The sequence below is a fragment of the Syngnathus leptorhynchus genome, chromosome 6 (assembly GCF_054491065.1).
Source record: "Syngnathus leptorhynchus isolate UIUO chromosome 6, UIUO_Slep, whole genome shotgun sequence".
NCBI lineage: Eukaryota > Metazoa > Chordata > Actinopteri > Syngnathiformes > Syngnathidae > Syngnathus > Syngnathus leptorhynchus.
Window position 1 is genome coordinate 16777037 of NC_141200.1, and position 16062 is coordinate 16793098.

Genomic DNA, 16062 nt, shown 5'->3' on the forward strand with positions numbered 1-16062 from the left:
ATTGGAGTCAGATTAGTAACTCGAGTTCATGTTAAATTAGAAATATATTCCAACAATAATGATGATTAAATAAAATAAAAACGCTAAATTAATGATGATGATGAAAATAATTATTAAAGTGATGTGTTAAAATTGAATGAATGAAAAATTAATGAATAAAAAATAACGGCCAAGTGGGATTCGAACTCACTCGTCAAAGTGGCAAGAGTTGAAAACGCTATTCTCTATTTACTGAGCTAAACAGTGACACTATCAAAGTGGTAGAACATGGTGGAATGATGCTATTAAACGAGAAATAAATGGTAAATGACTGAAATGAATTATTAAAATGATGTTTTTAAACTAAAATTAAATGAATAAATAAATGAATAAAAAATAAAAAAATAAATGAGTTAAGGAAATAAATCATGATAAAAGTTGTCAGATGTCAAAATTCGAACTCAATCGTGAACGTCGCTCGTGTTGAATGCGCCATTAAGAATGAATGGGGGATTTTAAGGCACAAATTTGCTAATTATGCAAAAACGGTAAATGTTATGAACAAATAAAATACTAGCAATCATGTCGTGAATTTTTGGAACGTGTGAAAGTTGGAATGGGGTGAATCGGTTAAAGCATGTGGGAGTAGTTAGGTGTCAAAAAAGTGGGAGGAATAAAGTAGGATAATAATAACTAGAATTGGCAATTTCTGGAGAAATTGCGTGTGAAGGCGAAGGCACTTCACACTATTGTGGGACTCGAAATGATGATTAAATGAAATAAAAATGGTAAATTAATAATGATGATTAAATAAAATAAAAATGGTAAATTAATGATGATGAAAATAATTATTAAAGTGATGTGTTAAAATTGAATGAATGAAAAATGAATGAATAAAAAATAATGGCCAAGTGGGATTCGAACTCACTCACGAACATGGCTCGTGTTGAAAGCGCCGTTTTCTTCTTACTGAGCTAAACAGCGACTTAGTGTTGCTGTGGTGGAATGATGCTATTAAACGAGAAATAAAAATGGTAAATGACGTTTGGTAAAATGATGTCTTTAAATTAAAATTAAATGAATAAATAAATGAATGAATGAAAAATAAATAAATAAAAAATAAAAGAGTTAAATAAATGAGTTAAGGAAAGAAATCATGATAAAAGTTGTCAGATGTCAAAATTCGAACTCGCTCGGGATCATGGCTCGTGTTGAATGCGCTATTAAGAATGAATGGGGGATTTTAAGGCACAAATTTGCTAATTATGCAAAAACGGTGTGGGACAAAAGGACAAGCAATTCTAAATACCGTAACTTTCAGACTATGAGTCGCTCCGGAGTATAAGTCGCACCAGCCATAAAATGCACAATAAAGTGAAAAAAAAACCATATAAGTCGCACCGGAGTATAAGTCGCACTTTTGGGGCAAATTTATTTGTCAAAACCCAACAACAAAAACAGACATGAACCAGCAACAACAGGCCAAACGATACGGTATGCTAACGTGACATATACATAAACGAGGAGCTGAGAACGGGCCTGACGTAACATTCAGAGTTATTCAAATAAGTATTACATAAATAACACGTTTAGCAAACCATCTGTGTCACTCCAATTCATTAAATCCATTGATCATGCTTTATGTAAACAATGCCGCGTATGCGCCGCATATGCTGACGTCGGACCCGTTGTAAGTTGCATTTCTAATTATTCCACAGACTCATGTATTAATTGTTTTGAATACAGCAATGAGAGTTGATTTATTTAACATGTTTTAACAGTTGATTGGATACAACAATAACAGTTTAGTATGCTTGCTAGTATGAATACAGCATAAAACTGGAAGTTTGTTTAACAATTGATATCAATTTGTTGTGTGTTGTGTACACAGCAATGCCAAGTTGATTTAGTTATAAATAGTAATGTTTTAACAGTTTGATTTGTATACAAAGATGACAGTTTAATACATTTCAAGGAGGTTGGCGTCACAACCCCAAGGGCACCCTGGGCATCGTCCTCACCAACAGGCAGCACTTGCACTGACTAATCACACACTGCTAATCGTCTCACATGCTGGCCTCCTGTCGATTGACCATTTTCTTATGGAGTTCAGACATCTCAAGACGCTCATTGCCATCATCTGGCCTCTCAGCCCTCAGGTTGCTTTTCAAGACTGGACTTCATTCCTTTCAGCTCATTTTACAGGTGCAACCACATGCGGGTCAAGGTCAAGTGGAGATAGTCTGGTCGATCACACTGACCCAGCTTAGGAGTTCCATAGCTTGGGAAAGTGCCTGTTCCTGCAGCTAGGAGCTCTGGTCCCGGAGCACCCTCAAGACTGCAACTCTTTCTCGTTTATATACTATTCAACATTCCGCAATATTACCGTATTTTTCGGACTTAAAGTCGCTCCGGAGTTGCACGAGCCAAAAAATGCTCAATAAAGTGAAGAAAAAAAAAAAACATATATAAGTCGCACCGGAGTAAAAGTCGCACTTTTGGGGCAAATTTAGTTGTCAAAATCCAACACCAAGAACAGACATGAACCAGCAACAACAGGCTAAACAATATGGTATGCTAACGTGACATATACACAAATGAGGAGCTGAGAACGGGCCTGACGTAACATTCTGAGTTATTCAAATAACTATTACATAAATGACACGTTTATCAAACCATCTGCGTCACTCCAATTCATTAAACCCATCGATCGTCTTTTATGTAAACATATGTGCCGCGCCGCTGACATCGGACTTGTTCTAAGTTGCATTTCTGCATAACGTCCTGTTCTTTTGCGCTATATTCTGCCTGTCTGCTGTATGCACGCTTGCTCCATTTTGCTCCTCTTATTTGTGTATTTATTTATTTATTGTTTATTTATTGGGTTATTTGCTTATTACTTATTCAGCGCTCTTGTCAATTCGTTTTTACTCTTTGTGCTATTTGCTTGTATGTGTTGTGTGATGTGTCTAGTCACCGTGGGACGGTGGGAAACGTAATTTCGATCTCTTTGTGTGTCTTAACGTGAAGAAATTGACAATAAAGCAGACCTTTGGACTTTCTAATTATCCCACTGACCCATATAACGATATATAAAGTATATTTCAAATAAGTATCTCATCTAATATTACAACAATATTATCAAATTATCTGTGTCACTCCAAATCATTAAATTCCTCGTTCTTTATATCAACAGCGCCGCGCGTGCGTTGCAGAGATCTAGTATATAACTATATTGTAGCGTTAACAAAGTACCAGGAAAGACGTGGGTTTGGTAAACGGCTCTTTATTTAACAAAACAAGAGTTCACCGAGCCATCAACTACTGAACTTCCAGCCACGGAGGTGGAAGAGAGCTCCATAGAATAGGAGCGGGCGTGCGTAAAAGCCATGTCCGAGCCCCATCCACCGTCCCCGGACAGCCAACCGGCCGAGCGCCGGCCCCCGACTTCCATCCACGGAGGTGAAAGAAAGCTCCGTAGAGTATGACCGGGTGTGCGTAAAAGCCATGTCCTAGCCCCATCCACCGTCCCCGGACAGCCACCCGGCCGAGCGCCGGCCCCCGACTTCCATCCACGGAGGTGAAAGAGAGCTCCCGTCGAGAAGGACCGGGCGTGCGTAAAAACCATAGTAGTTTTTTAAACCTTCTGTGTCACTCCAAATCCTTAAATCCTTCAAACTCTTCGTCCTCCGTGTCACTTACAAACAAAGCCACTAATGATGCCGGTAGTACGTGGGGTCTTTCGTCATCTTCGTCATCCCGTTATCGAATCCTTTGCCCTTTATGTAAACAACCGCCGCGCGGCACGGGTGACGTCACTTGCAGTTCAGATGACAGTAATCCCTTGCTACATCGCAGTTTGTTTATCGCGGTTTCACTACATTGTCACTACATCAGTCGCTCCTGAGTATAAGTCGCCCCACCCAAACTATGACAAAAAACGCGACTTCCGCGATAGTCCGGAAATTACGGTACCATCCTATTTTTGGAACCTAAAAGTATTTGGTATTGATGTCAGCAATACAGGCAGCAGTTTTGATCAATACCAAAATCTCAGATCATGTAGAGGTCCACTGAAGAGAGGGAAGTCTGTTCCCTCCTTAAGCTGCTGGCCTTGAGACCTGACACCAAATAAGTGGAATAAAATGAATGGGTGGGTTATTGTGGAGTGTAAAAAAATACTTATAATGAAATGAATTTCAGAATAATGCTTTGACATAAACAAATGCGGAAAAAGTGAAGCACTACTTTCAGGAGGCACGATATACAGTATGTAGACACGACAAACGCTTCTACAAGTGAATGGTTCAAGTATCACAAGTGAATAATGTTCATTTTCTAAAGAACTCGTACACAAATACTATTGTGAGTCCAAGAATCATTACATTTTCTTTGACGTTTCTTGATTTACTGTAGTTGATGATATACAAGTACAACTGTTACAATCCCTCCTCATGGCAAAAGAGGAATGCTATAACATTGATGTGTGACTTAGCGGTAGGTCATAGGAGAGCTGTACTATGGTTTGGCTGTCTAAACACGCTCGCACGCTCATTCTTTGTTTTACATCGTGGTGGGTCCAATCAGTATGGCTAGCTGAAACACCTGAGACCAATTAGTAATCACGGAGAAACAAGTGGAGAGCTCAGACGAACAATAACAACAGAGTTAAATGGCCACAAAACATTAAGGGCCGTAGCAACAGCTTTTGATCATACAAACCCTGTGTTGATTTTCTGTGCTTAGTTTTGATAGGCAACTCTGAAATATTCTCATTTAGGATTTCATTCACAGGCGAAGGATTCACACTCACCAATAGAGACTTCTTTGATGAGTTCTGCAGCGGAATGTGCACCTTGTACTAGGGCCCTCGTCCACGAAGACAGATCCCAATGGGTCTCCACACGAAAAATGTGTGATTCAATTCCTTGTCCTGTGCCGGTCCGAGTAGCAAACACCAGGTCAGAACTCTTTGCAGGAGAGCCACGGACACTCCCAGAATGCACCAGTCTAGATGGAAATATGCAAATAGACCTGTCATCTCTTTTTAGAAATGTGATTTTCCTGACAGATATTGCTATTTTAATTGAATTTTCTGCAAATCAAGCTTCAGTGCAAGATTCACTATGTAGGAGCAGTTACAGAGTCCTCACCAGTGTTCCCTCAAAACTTTCCAGAACTTTAACTTGCTCGGGGCTGGATTTTGTTTCGTGTGACAGATTGTTCCTTTTCTGTCGGTCTTTTGGGCTCTCTCGCAATAATGTACCCAATCCCCTGTCCCATATTGAGTCTTTGCACAATTCCAATAGCTTTCGAATGAATGGGACGCTAGAGGTAGTCCAACTTCCATTCCTTCCATATTTTTTCCTCCATAAACCCGTCCGCCACTTTGGCTTCACTGCATGTTTTGTAGAGGAGACCTTTCTCATTCGAAAAAGAAAACCTCTCACTCGGTTTCACCATTTCCTCTTGTACTTGCACTCACTCTGACAGCCTTTCAATCTTGAAAGAACTGCCGCATCTCTTATTTATTTTGACTTGGCGAGTGGATTTGTCGCTCATTTATTTAGCCACGATTAGCTAATTTAGCACTTGCATCGCTTGATTCCGCCGCACTGTCGTTAGTTAGCTAACCTGCGCAGCACGGATGGGCAGGACAAATGTTCAGGCACTCTCTATCCTATGATTGGCTATGTAGCATAAGTGAACCATATTGTATCATTGGCTATGTAGCGTAAGTGAATCATATATCATTGGCTGGACACCTGTCAATTACTGATTTACACGACAAAAAGAAAATCATTCATCCAATTAATTAGATTAGATTATGTCTAACATGAGATATTAATCAGTCAGTTTATGCAGAATTTTATTTTGTGAGCAGCATGGAGTTTCTTGTGCACAGAGACTGAGCGACCAGTGTGCGATTGCTTTATACATTTTTACTCCACTTTTGGGAGTTTACTATTGGCGAAAGTCGCGGACCGTCAATCCCTGCCATTTCGACCATATCACTGTTCGGCTCTCAGCGGAAGCTTCGTGGGTGTTTGTCTATTGTCTACCGTCGATCATTGGACACGTAAGTATGGCTACGGATCAAGAGGTTTGTACGGCTTCGTGCACCAACTGCACCCTTCTGTTAGAGAGGTTGTCCCTGCTAGAGGGACGCGTCCGCAAGCTAGAGCAGAATAGTGCGATAACCGTAGATGTGGCAGACACAGATGCGGACTGTAGTCAAACCGCTAGCCCAGTTAGCATTAGCCCCAAGCGGCTTGCTAACTGCGATGAGCCAGTTAAGACGCATAGCCGTCCCAAGCCATCTCGGTCTAGTGGCTCTCGCACCTTGGTCATAGGTGACCCCATTACCCGAAACATCACGCTTAAAAATCCAGCCACGGTAATGTGCATCCCTGGAGGCAGAGCACCCGACATAGAAGCTAATCTTAGGGAGCTGGCTCGCAATAGGTCTAGTCAACAGCGTAGGTCCAACAACTCTAGCTACTCGGATATAGTGATATACGTTGGCTCCAATGATGTTAGGATGAGGGAATCAAAGATCACAAAGAAAAACATAGCGAGAACTTGTGATCTCGCCAGAAAGATGAGTCGGCATTGTGTATTTGTCTCTGGCCCCCTGCCTGATGAGAGGTTTAGTAGATTAGTCTCCCTTAATCGATGGATGGCTGGTTTCTGTAAGAAGCAGAGACTGTATTTTATAGATAACTGGTCCTCCTTCTGGGGCCGCCCTGACCTGCTGAAGAAGGACGGTCTTCATCCTAATCGTGAAGGCGCCTTCACTCTTTCAAGGAATATAGATTACTGTTTGAGCCATTCTTGACAGGTCACTTTAGAGCAGACCGCGTCACAGGTGACTAGGCCACCTGTTAGGATGGGTTTGGAGTCTGTTCAGCTAAAATTAATTAGCGCTAGGCTAGATTTCCAGCATGCACATAGCTCCTTGTGTAGACTAGAGCGTCACTGTTTGAATAGTGCCACAGTATACATTGAAACACTTTCTACTGAGGTAGTAGACAAATCCAATCACTCCACCCTGACCGGTCTTGCTGATGGAACGGTGCCTGTTCCAAATAATATTACATGTTTGCCAAATATTAACTATCAAATTCCTATGGTCGTATCTTCCCGCCGCGCTAAGAAGCATTTTGGAGGTAATGTCAGGCCTAGACAACACAATCTTACTCATATTTCGTTTAAAAATCCTTTGATAGATACGAACCCTGATCTACCGATTAGACTCAAACTCGGTTTTATGAATATTAGATCACTTCATACAAAAGCAGCACTCGTTAAAGACCTCATCACAGAACATAATCTAAACAATTTTGGTCTTTGTGAGACCTGGTTAAAACCTAATGAATTGATGCCGCTTAATGAGGCCTCGCCTCCAAATTTTGTGAGCTCGCATGCGGTACGTCCTCGTAAAAAGGGTGGGGGTGTCGCCCTTATCTCTAATTCCGATCTTAGATTTAGGCCTTGTTCGAGTAACGTATTTTAAACATTCAAAATTCTCATTGTCCGATCCACAGCTCTACCGTCATATTATCTTGCTGTTATGTATCGTCCACACGGGGCTTACTCTGGCTTCCTGGATGAATTTTCAGAATACGTGGCTGATCTAGTGACAAACACGGATAATATAATTATGGGGGATTTATATATCCATATGAATTTACCGTCAGAGCCACTTAACGTATTGGCCCGAATATAAGACAAGGTTTTGTGCATTGAAATAAGACTGAAAAAGTGGGGGTCGTCTTATATTTGGGGTCTCGACATTATACCCATTTTCATTTATGCGCAGCGGTAAATTAAAGGTTGCTGGTATCGACTGAGTAAGTTGCTCTGATCGTGTGAGTCTTTGACACAAAAAGAGTACACATTTCATTGTTTCTACTGTCCACTGTTGTGCCGTTTGTCCGATCAAGGTTTGCTTCGTGTGCGTGCCGTTTGGTTGACAACTCCAGTGCGCTCCTTTAAGTTTGCCTCGCATCGTACGAGTGGCCGTTACGCAGCAGCATGGCAACTAACTGTCGCCAGCAAATGTATTTTGTTGTCTCGATCGATGACTTGTGTTTGGTGTGTTGCCGAGAGTATTTCATTTATGGTTATTTATTATTAATTTTTGCCAATAACTCAGTAAAGCAATCAAAACTGAACCACGTCTTCTCTCCTGTGTTCTGACCGACACCAGGGGAAGAGCATAACCATCCGAGCCAACCCTCTATACAGTCCTCAAGCTCCCCAAATATAGCGGTCGTATTTTATTGCAATGATTCAGATTTGTTTCAAGACTACAATTAGACTTCACTTTTATGGTTAATGCAGTTATTGCAATTTTGTTGTTTTATCACAGGAGATTGGTTTATTTACATTTTAAACACCAGAAGCCATTCATTTACAAAAGTGATTGCACTTTAGTTTATATATTTAAATGTTCAGATATTAAGATGTGATAGAAAGTTTTTTACGATTTGAATGAGGCAAAATAACGTGCTTTTTCTGTCAAATATATTGTTGTTACCATTTGTTTCAGATGTAATTATTTTCTGTATAAAAATTTAATTTGATGTTCAAAAAGTCTTTTTTCAAACTTGAGTCTTGAAAAAGAGGGGCTCGTCTTATAATCGAGGCCGTCTTATATTTGGGCCAATACGGTACTTTGGCGTTTCAGACTTTAATTGATACGTTTGGTTTTACGCAAGCCATACAGGCAGCAACTCATAAGAATGGAAATACCTTCGATCTGGTATTATCCCGAGGACTGGCAACCTCAAATATAACAGGACTGCCATACACTACTGTTATGTCTGATCACTACTTAATAAAATGTGAAATTTCAGTTCTCTCTCAAAGACAAGAGCCCAATCAAAATTACAGCAGCCGTAATATTAACTCCGTAACTGTGACTACGCTATCTGAGTTACTGCCGCCGCCCACATCTGCCATATTTCTCGCATATATCGGCTTTATTGATAATCTTGCAATTGAATTCAATGCAACATTGAGAAACGTTGAATTTAGAGGTGAAAAACGGAATTTTGGAGAATTTGGTGGAATTTCAAATTTGAAAATGTGGAATTTATGGGAAGTGGGAATTTGCAGAAAAGGGAGGAAAAGGATGAAGAGTTGAAAGTTGGAATGGGTGAAATCGGTTGGAAAATGTGGAAATTAGAGGTGAAAAACTGAATTTTTGAGAATTTGGTGGAATTTCAAATTTGAAAATGTGGAATTTATGCGAAATGGGAATTTGGGAAATAGGAAAAAAAAGATTAATAGTTGAAAGTTGGAATGGGTTGAATCAGTTGAAAAATATGGAAAGTAGAGGTAAAAAACGGAACAAATTTGGTGGAATTTCGAATAAATATAAATTTTTCGGTTCAGTTTAGGCCACTTCCGTTTCAGCTGAGGTCACTTCTGGCTTATTTGTGTCACTTCGGGTTCAATTTATGCCACTTCCGATTTAGCTGTAGTCACTTCCGGTTTATTTGTGTCACTTCCGGTTCAATTTAGGCCACTTCCGGTTTAGCCGTGGTCAGTTCCGCTTTATTTGGGCGACTACTGGTTCAATTTAGGCCACTTCTGGTTTAGCCGAGGTCATTTCCGGTTTATTTGGGTCACTTTCGGTTCAATTAAGGCCATTTCCGGTTTAGCTGAGGTCACTTCCGGTTTTTACCTGGGTTAGGGTTAGGGTTAGGGTTAGGGTTTATTTTGGGTCACTTCCGGTCTATTTGGGGTCACTTCCGGTTTGCCTTAAATCACTTCTGGTTCATTGGGGTCACTTACGGTTCATTGGTGGTCAATTCCGGTCTATTTGGGGTCACTTCCGGTTTGCCTGAGGTCACTTCCGGTTCATTGGGGGTCATTTCCGGTCTATTTGGGGTCACTTCCGATTTGCCTGAGGTCACTTCCGGTTCATTGGGGGTCACTTCCGGGTTACCTGGGGTCACTTCCGGTCATATCAGGGCTCATTGGGGTCACTTTAGGGTCAATCCAAGATGGCCGCCACATAGTGAAGTGGGGGTCAAAGGGGTGAATATGGGAAGCATAAAGTTGGAATGGGTTGAATCGGTTGAAAAATGTGGAATTTAGAGGGAAAAAACGGAATTTTGTAGAATTTGGTGGAATTTTGGAGAATTTGTTGGAATTTCTAATTTGAAAATGTGGAATTTATGGTTAAGTGGGAATTTGGGGAACAGGGAGGAATAATATGAAGAGTTGAAAGCTGGAATGGGTTGAATCGGTTGCAAAACGTGGAATTTAGAGGTGAAAAACGGAATTTTGGAGAATTTGGCGGAATTTTGGAGAATTTGATGGAATTTCACATTTGAAAATTAGGAATTTATGGTAAATGGGAATTTGGGGAATAGGGAGGAAGAATATGAAGAGTTGAAAGCTGGAATGGGTTGAATCGGTTGAAAAATGTGGAAACTAGAGGTGAAAAAGGGAATTTTGGGGAATTTGGTGGAATTTTAAATTTGAAAATGCGGAATTTTTGGGAAGTGGGAAGTTGGGGAATGTTGAGAATCTTTCCCAATGTGATGTGAATGTGCTGAATGTTGTGAATTTCAAACTGGAACAACGTGAATGTGAAATGTTGAATGTGCCATTAAGAATGAATGGGGAAAAATTTGTCGGAAATTTGGGAATTTTGCGGAATCTGAGAATTTTCAGAATAAGAAAAATGGAAGCGCTCATCTTGTGAATATTTGGAATTCGCCTTCACACAATAATAATAAAGTGAATGGAGTTCGTCTCTGTGTGCCCTGCAATTGGCTGGCAACCAGTTCAGGGTGTCCCCCACCTGCTGCCCGATGACAGCTGGGATAGGCTCCAGCACGCCCGCGACCCCCATGGGGACAAAGCGGTTCAGAAAATGGATGGATGGATAATAAAGTCAATGGAGTAGAATAACATAAGTGTGAAGGCCTTCACCTTCACTCAATAATAATAGAGAATGGAGTAGAATAACAAGTGTGAAGGCCTTCGCCTAATCAATAATCACATGATCTTATTTTGTCAAAATTTTACAGTGTAAAAATAATTGAGTCTAGGCCACTAAGTTAATGTTACAACATCTCTTAGTCAAAGTTACGCCGATTTTTAAAGGGAATTCAATATGGCCAACTTCCTCTCCGAGAGTCGTCACCTTATCGTGGTGGTTTGCGTGCCCCTATGATCCAAGGAGCCATGTTGTCTGGGGCTTCATGCCCCTGGTAGGGTCACCCATGGCAAAAGGGTCCTAGGTGAGGGGCCAGACGGCTCACCAAAGCCCCTTATGATGAGAAACATAAATCGACTCCGTTTTCCCTCACCCGGACGCAGGTCACCGGGGCCCCTCTCTGGAGCCAGGCCTGGAGGTGGGGCTCGAAGGCGAGCACCTGGTGGCCGGGCCTTCGCCCATGGGGTCCGGCCGGGCATAGCCCGAAAAGAAAACGTGGGTCCCCCTTCCCATGGGCTCATCACCTGTAGGAGGGGCCAAACGGGTCGGGTGCAAAGTGAGCTGGGCGGTGGCCGAAGGCGGGGACCTTGGGGGTCCGATCCCCGGCTGCAGAGGCTGGCTCTAGGGACATGGAATGTGACCTCTCTGGCTGGAAAGGAGCCCGAGCTGGTGTGTGAGGCAGAAAAGTTCCGACTAGACATAGTCGGACTTGCCTCCACACATAGTTTGGGCTCTGGTACAAGTCCTCTCGAGAGGGGCTGGACTCTCTTCCACTCTGGAGTTGCCCACGGTGAGAGGCGTCGAGCAGGTGTTGGCATACTTATTGCCCCCCGACTGGGCGCCTGCACATTGGGGTTCACCCCGGTGAGCGAGAGGGTAGCCTCCCTCCGCCTTCGGGTGGGGGGACGGGTCCTGACTGTTGTTTGTGTCTATGCACCGAACGGCAGCTCAGAGTACCCGCACTTCTTAGAGTCCCTGGAGGAAGTGCTGGATAGCGCTCCTTCTGGGGACTCCATCGTTCTACTGGGTGACTTCAATGCTCACGTGGGCAATGACAGTGAGACCTGGAAGGGCGTGATTGGGAGGAACGCCCCCCCCCTCGATCTGAACCCGAGCGGTGTTGTTTTGTTGGACTTCTGTGCTCGACACAGATTTTCTATAATCAACACCATGTTCAAGCATAAGGGTGTCCATGTGTGCACTTGGCACCAGGACACCCTAGGCCACAGATCGACTTTGTAGTCGTGTCATCCGATTTGCAGCTGCATGTTTTGGACACTCAGGTGAAGAGAGGGGCGGAGCTGTCAACTGATCACCACCTGGTGGTGGGTTGGCTCCGATGGTGGGGGAAGATGCCGGTCCGACCTGGTAGACCGAAACGCTCTGTGAGGGTCTGCTGGGAACGTCTGGCAGAATCCCCTGTCAGGTAGAGCTTCAACTCCCACCTCCGGCAGAGCTTTTCCCACGTCCCGGGGGAGGCGGGGGACATTGAGTCCGAGTGGACCTTGTTCCGCGCCTCCATTGTTGAGGCAGCCGACCGGAGCTGTGGCCGTAAGGTTGTTGGTGCCTGTCGTAGCGGCAATCCCCGAACCCGCTGGTGCACACCGCCGGTAAGGGATGCCGTCAAGCTGAAGGAGTAGTCCTATAGGGCCGTTTTGGCCTGCGGGACTCCGGAGGCAGCTGACAGGTACCGGATGGCCAAGCGGAACGTGGCTTCGGCGGTTGCTGAGGCAAAAACTCGGGCGTGGGAGGAGTTTGGCGAGGCCATGGAGAATGACTTCCGGACGGCTTCGAGGAAATTCTGGTCCACCATCCGGCGTCTCAGGAGGGGAAGGCAGTGCACGGTCAACACTGTTTACAGTGGAGATGGTGTGCTGCTGACCTGGACTCGGGATGTCGTGAGTCGGTGGGGGGAATACTTTGAAGACCTCCTCAATTCCACCGACACGCCTTCCATTGTGGAAGCAGGGCTGAGGACTCTGAGGCGGACTCTCCAATCTCGGAGGTCGAAGTCACTGAGGTAGTTAAAGGCCCCGGGGGTGGATGAGATCCGCCCGGAGTTCTTAAAGGCTCTGGATGTTGTGGGGCTGTCATGGCCGACACGCCTCTACGACATTGCGTGAACATCGGGGACGGTGCCTCTGGATTGGCAGACTGGGGTGGTGGTGCTCTTTAAGAAGGGGGACCGGAGGGTGTGTTCCAATTACAGGGGAATCACACTCCTCAGCCTCCCTGGTAAGGTCTATTCAGGGGTGCTGGAGAGGAGGATCCGTTGGGAGGTCGAACCTCGGATTCAGGAGGAGCAGTGTGGCTTTCGTCCTGGCCGTGGAACAGTGGACATGCTCTACACCCTCGGCAGGATCCTTGAGGGTGCATGGGAGTTTGCCCAACCAGTCCACATGTGTTTTGTGGACTTGGAGAAGGCGTTCGACCGTGTCCCTCGGGAGGTTCTCTGGAGGGTGCTTCGGGAGTACGGGGTGCCGAGCCAACTGATAAGGGCGGTTCGGTCCCTGTATCACCGATGCCAGAGTTTGGTCGGCATTTCCGGCAGTAAGTCGGATTCGTTCCCAGTGAGGGTTGGACTCCGCCAAGGCTGCCCTTTGTCACCAATTCTGTTCATAATTTTTACAGACAGAATTTCTAGGCGCAGCAGAGGCGTTGAGGGGGTCCGGTTTTGGGACCTCAGCCTCACGTCACTGCTTTTTGCAGATGACGTGGTGCTGTTGGCTTCTTCAGGCCGTGATCTCCAGCTCTCACTGGAGCGGTTCGCAGCCGAGTGTGAAGCGGTCAGGATGAGGGTCAGCACCTCCAAGTCCGAGTCCATGGTCCTCGGTCGGAAAAGGGTGGAATGCCCTCTCCGGAGGGGGGATGAGATCCTGCCCCAAGTGGAGGAGTTCAAGTATCTTGGGGTCTTGTTCACAAGTGAGGGCAGGATGGAGCGCGAGATCGACAGGCGGATCGGTGCAGCGTGGGCAGTAATGCGGACTCTGTACCGGTCCGTCGTGGTGAAGAGAGAGCTGAGCCAAATGGCAAAGCTCTCGATTTACCGGTCGATCTACGCTCCTACCCTCACTTATGGTCACGAGCTATGGGTCGTGACCGAAAGAACGAGATCCAGGATACAAGCGGCTGAAATGAGTTTCCTCCGCAGGGTGTCCGGGCTCTCCCTTAGAGATAGGGTGAGAAGCTCGGTCATCCGGGAGAGACTCGGAGTAGAGCTGCTGCTCCTCCACGTTGAGAGGAGCCAGATGAGGTGGGTCGGGCATCTCATCAGGATGCCTCCTGGACGCCTCCCTGGGGAGGTGTTCCGGGCATGTCCCACCGGTAGGAGACCCCGGGGACGACCCAGGACGCGCTGGAGAGACTACGTCTCTCGGCTGGCCTGGGAACGCCTTGGGATCCCCCGGGATGAGCTGGAGGAAGTGGCTGGGGAGAGGGAAGTCTGGGAGTCCCTCCTAAAGCTGCTGCCCCCGCGACCCAACCCCGGACAAGTCAAGTCAAGTCAAGTTTTTTTTTTATATAGCCCTAAATCACAAGCAGTCTCAAAGGGCTCTGTCCTCTGCATTTAACCCATCCCCATGTGATTTTGATCCATCCCCTGGGGGAGAGGGGAGCAGTGAGCAGCAGTAGCGCCGCGCTCGGGAATCATTTTTGGTGATCTAACCCTCCAATTCCAACCCTTAATGCTGAGTGCCAAGCAGGGAGGCAATGGGTTCCATTTTTATAGTCTTTGGTATGACCCGGCCGGGGTTTGAACCCACAACCTTCCAGTCTCAGGGCGGACACTCTACTACTAGGCCACCGATCTGGTCTTCGACAAGCAGAAGAAGCTGAAGGTGAAGATGATGAAGGTGAATTACAGATAATTTTAAATTTGTTTGACATGTCTTGTCGAAAAGGGAATCGGGAGGAAACAATTCTGCGTAGTCCCGTCCCAAATACAACCAAGGTTTCACTACCAGACACAATGTGAATGACTACAGTGCAACCTATATACCACCGTATAACATGGAGAGAAAAGTAACAAAAGAAAAACATATATCTGATCAGTGTAACATGATTTGAATACAGCAATAACAAACTGGAAGGTTGAATAAAAAGTTGAAAACAAAGATAAACAAAGGTCTGACATTTAAACACATGATTTGAATATAGCAATACCGACATAAACTGGAAGTTTGAGTAACAATTTGGATTAATTGTTTTGAATACAGCAATGAGAGTTAATTTATTTAACATGTTTTAACAGTTGATTGGATGCAATAATAAGTTTAGTATGCTTGCTAGTATGAATACAGCATAAAACTGAAACTTTGTTTAACAATTGATATAAATTTGTTGTGTGTTGTGTACACAGCAATGCCAAGTTGATTTAGTTATAAATAGTTATGTTTTAACAGTTTGATTTGTATACAAAGGTGACAGTTTAATAAATTTCAAGAAGGTTGGCGTCACAACCCCAAGGGCACCCCGGGCATCGTCCTCACCAACGGGCAGCACTTGCACTGACTGATCACACACTGCTAATCGTCTCACATGCTGGCCTCCTGTCGTTTGACCATTTTCTTATTGAGTTCAGACATCTCAAGACGCTCATTGCCATCATCTGGCCTCTCAGCCCTCAGGTTGCTTTTCAAGGCTGGACTTCATTCCTTTCGGCTCATTTTACAGGTAAAACCGCATGGGGGTCAACGTCAAGTGGAGATAGTCTGGTTGATCACACTGACCCATCTTAGGAGTTCCATAGCTTGGGAAAGTGCCTGTTCCTGCAGCTAGGAGCTCTGCTCCCGGAGCACCCTCAAGACTGCAACTCCCTCTCGTTTATGTACTATTCAACATTCCGCAATATTACCGTATTTTTCGGACTGAAAGTCGCTCTGGAATGCAAGTTGCACAAGCCATAAAATGCTCTATAAAGTGAAAAAAAACCCATATATAAGTCACACCGGAGTGTAAGTCGCACTTTTGGGGCAAATTTATTTGTCGAACCAGCTCAGGGTGTCCCCCGCCTACTGCCCGATGACAGCTGGGATAGGCTCCAGCACGCCTGCGACCCCCGTGGGGACTAAGCGGTTCAGAAAATGGATGGATGGTATATCTTCCACTTTGTGAGAATTTCTATC

At 44.7% G+C, this 16062-nt stretch overlaps 2 protein-coding genes across 2 annotated transcripts in view; one reads left to right on the top strand and one right to left on the bottom strand.

The window, feature by feature from the left end:
• sntb2 (syntrophin, beta 2) overlaps positions 1 to 16062 on the bottom strand; it is a 77819-nt gene that overhangs the window by 8849 nt on the left and 52908 nt on the right. The window contains exon 5 of the mRNA XM_085913300.1: positions 4793 to 4989. Within this exon, the coding sequence (XP_085769426.1) occupies positions 4793 to 4989 (197 nt within the window). The remainder of the gene's footprint in view (positions 1 to 4792; positions 4990 to 16062) is intronic.
• On the top strand, positions 6065 to 6817 carry LOC147056199 (uncharacterized). The gene has a single exon (XM_085913681.1). The coding sequence runs from the start codon at positions 6065 to 6067 to the stop codon at positions 6815 to 6817; it is 753 nt and encodes a 250-aa protein (XP_085769807.1).

What these genes read in the sequence shown, in the direction of transcription:
- LOC147056199 (XM_085913681.1), top strand. Translation starts at nt 6,065, where the DNA reads ATGGCTACGGATCAAGAGGTTTGTACGGCTTCGTGCACCAACTGCACC.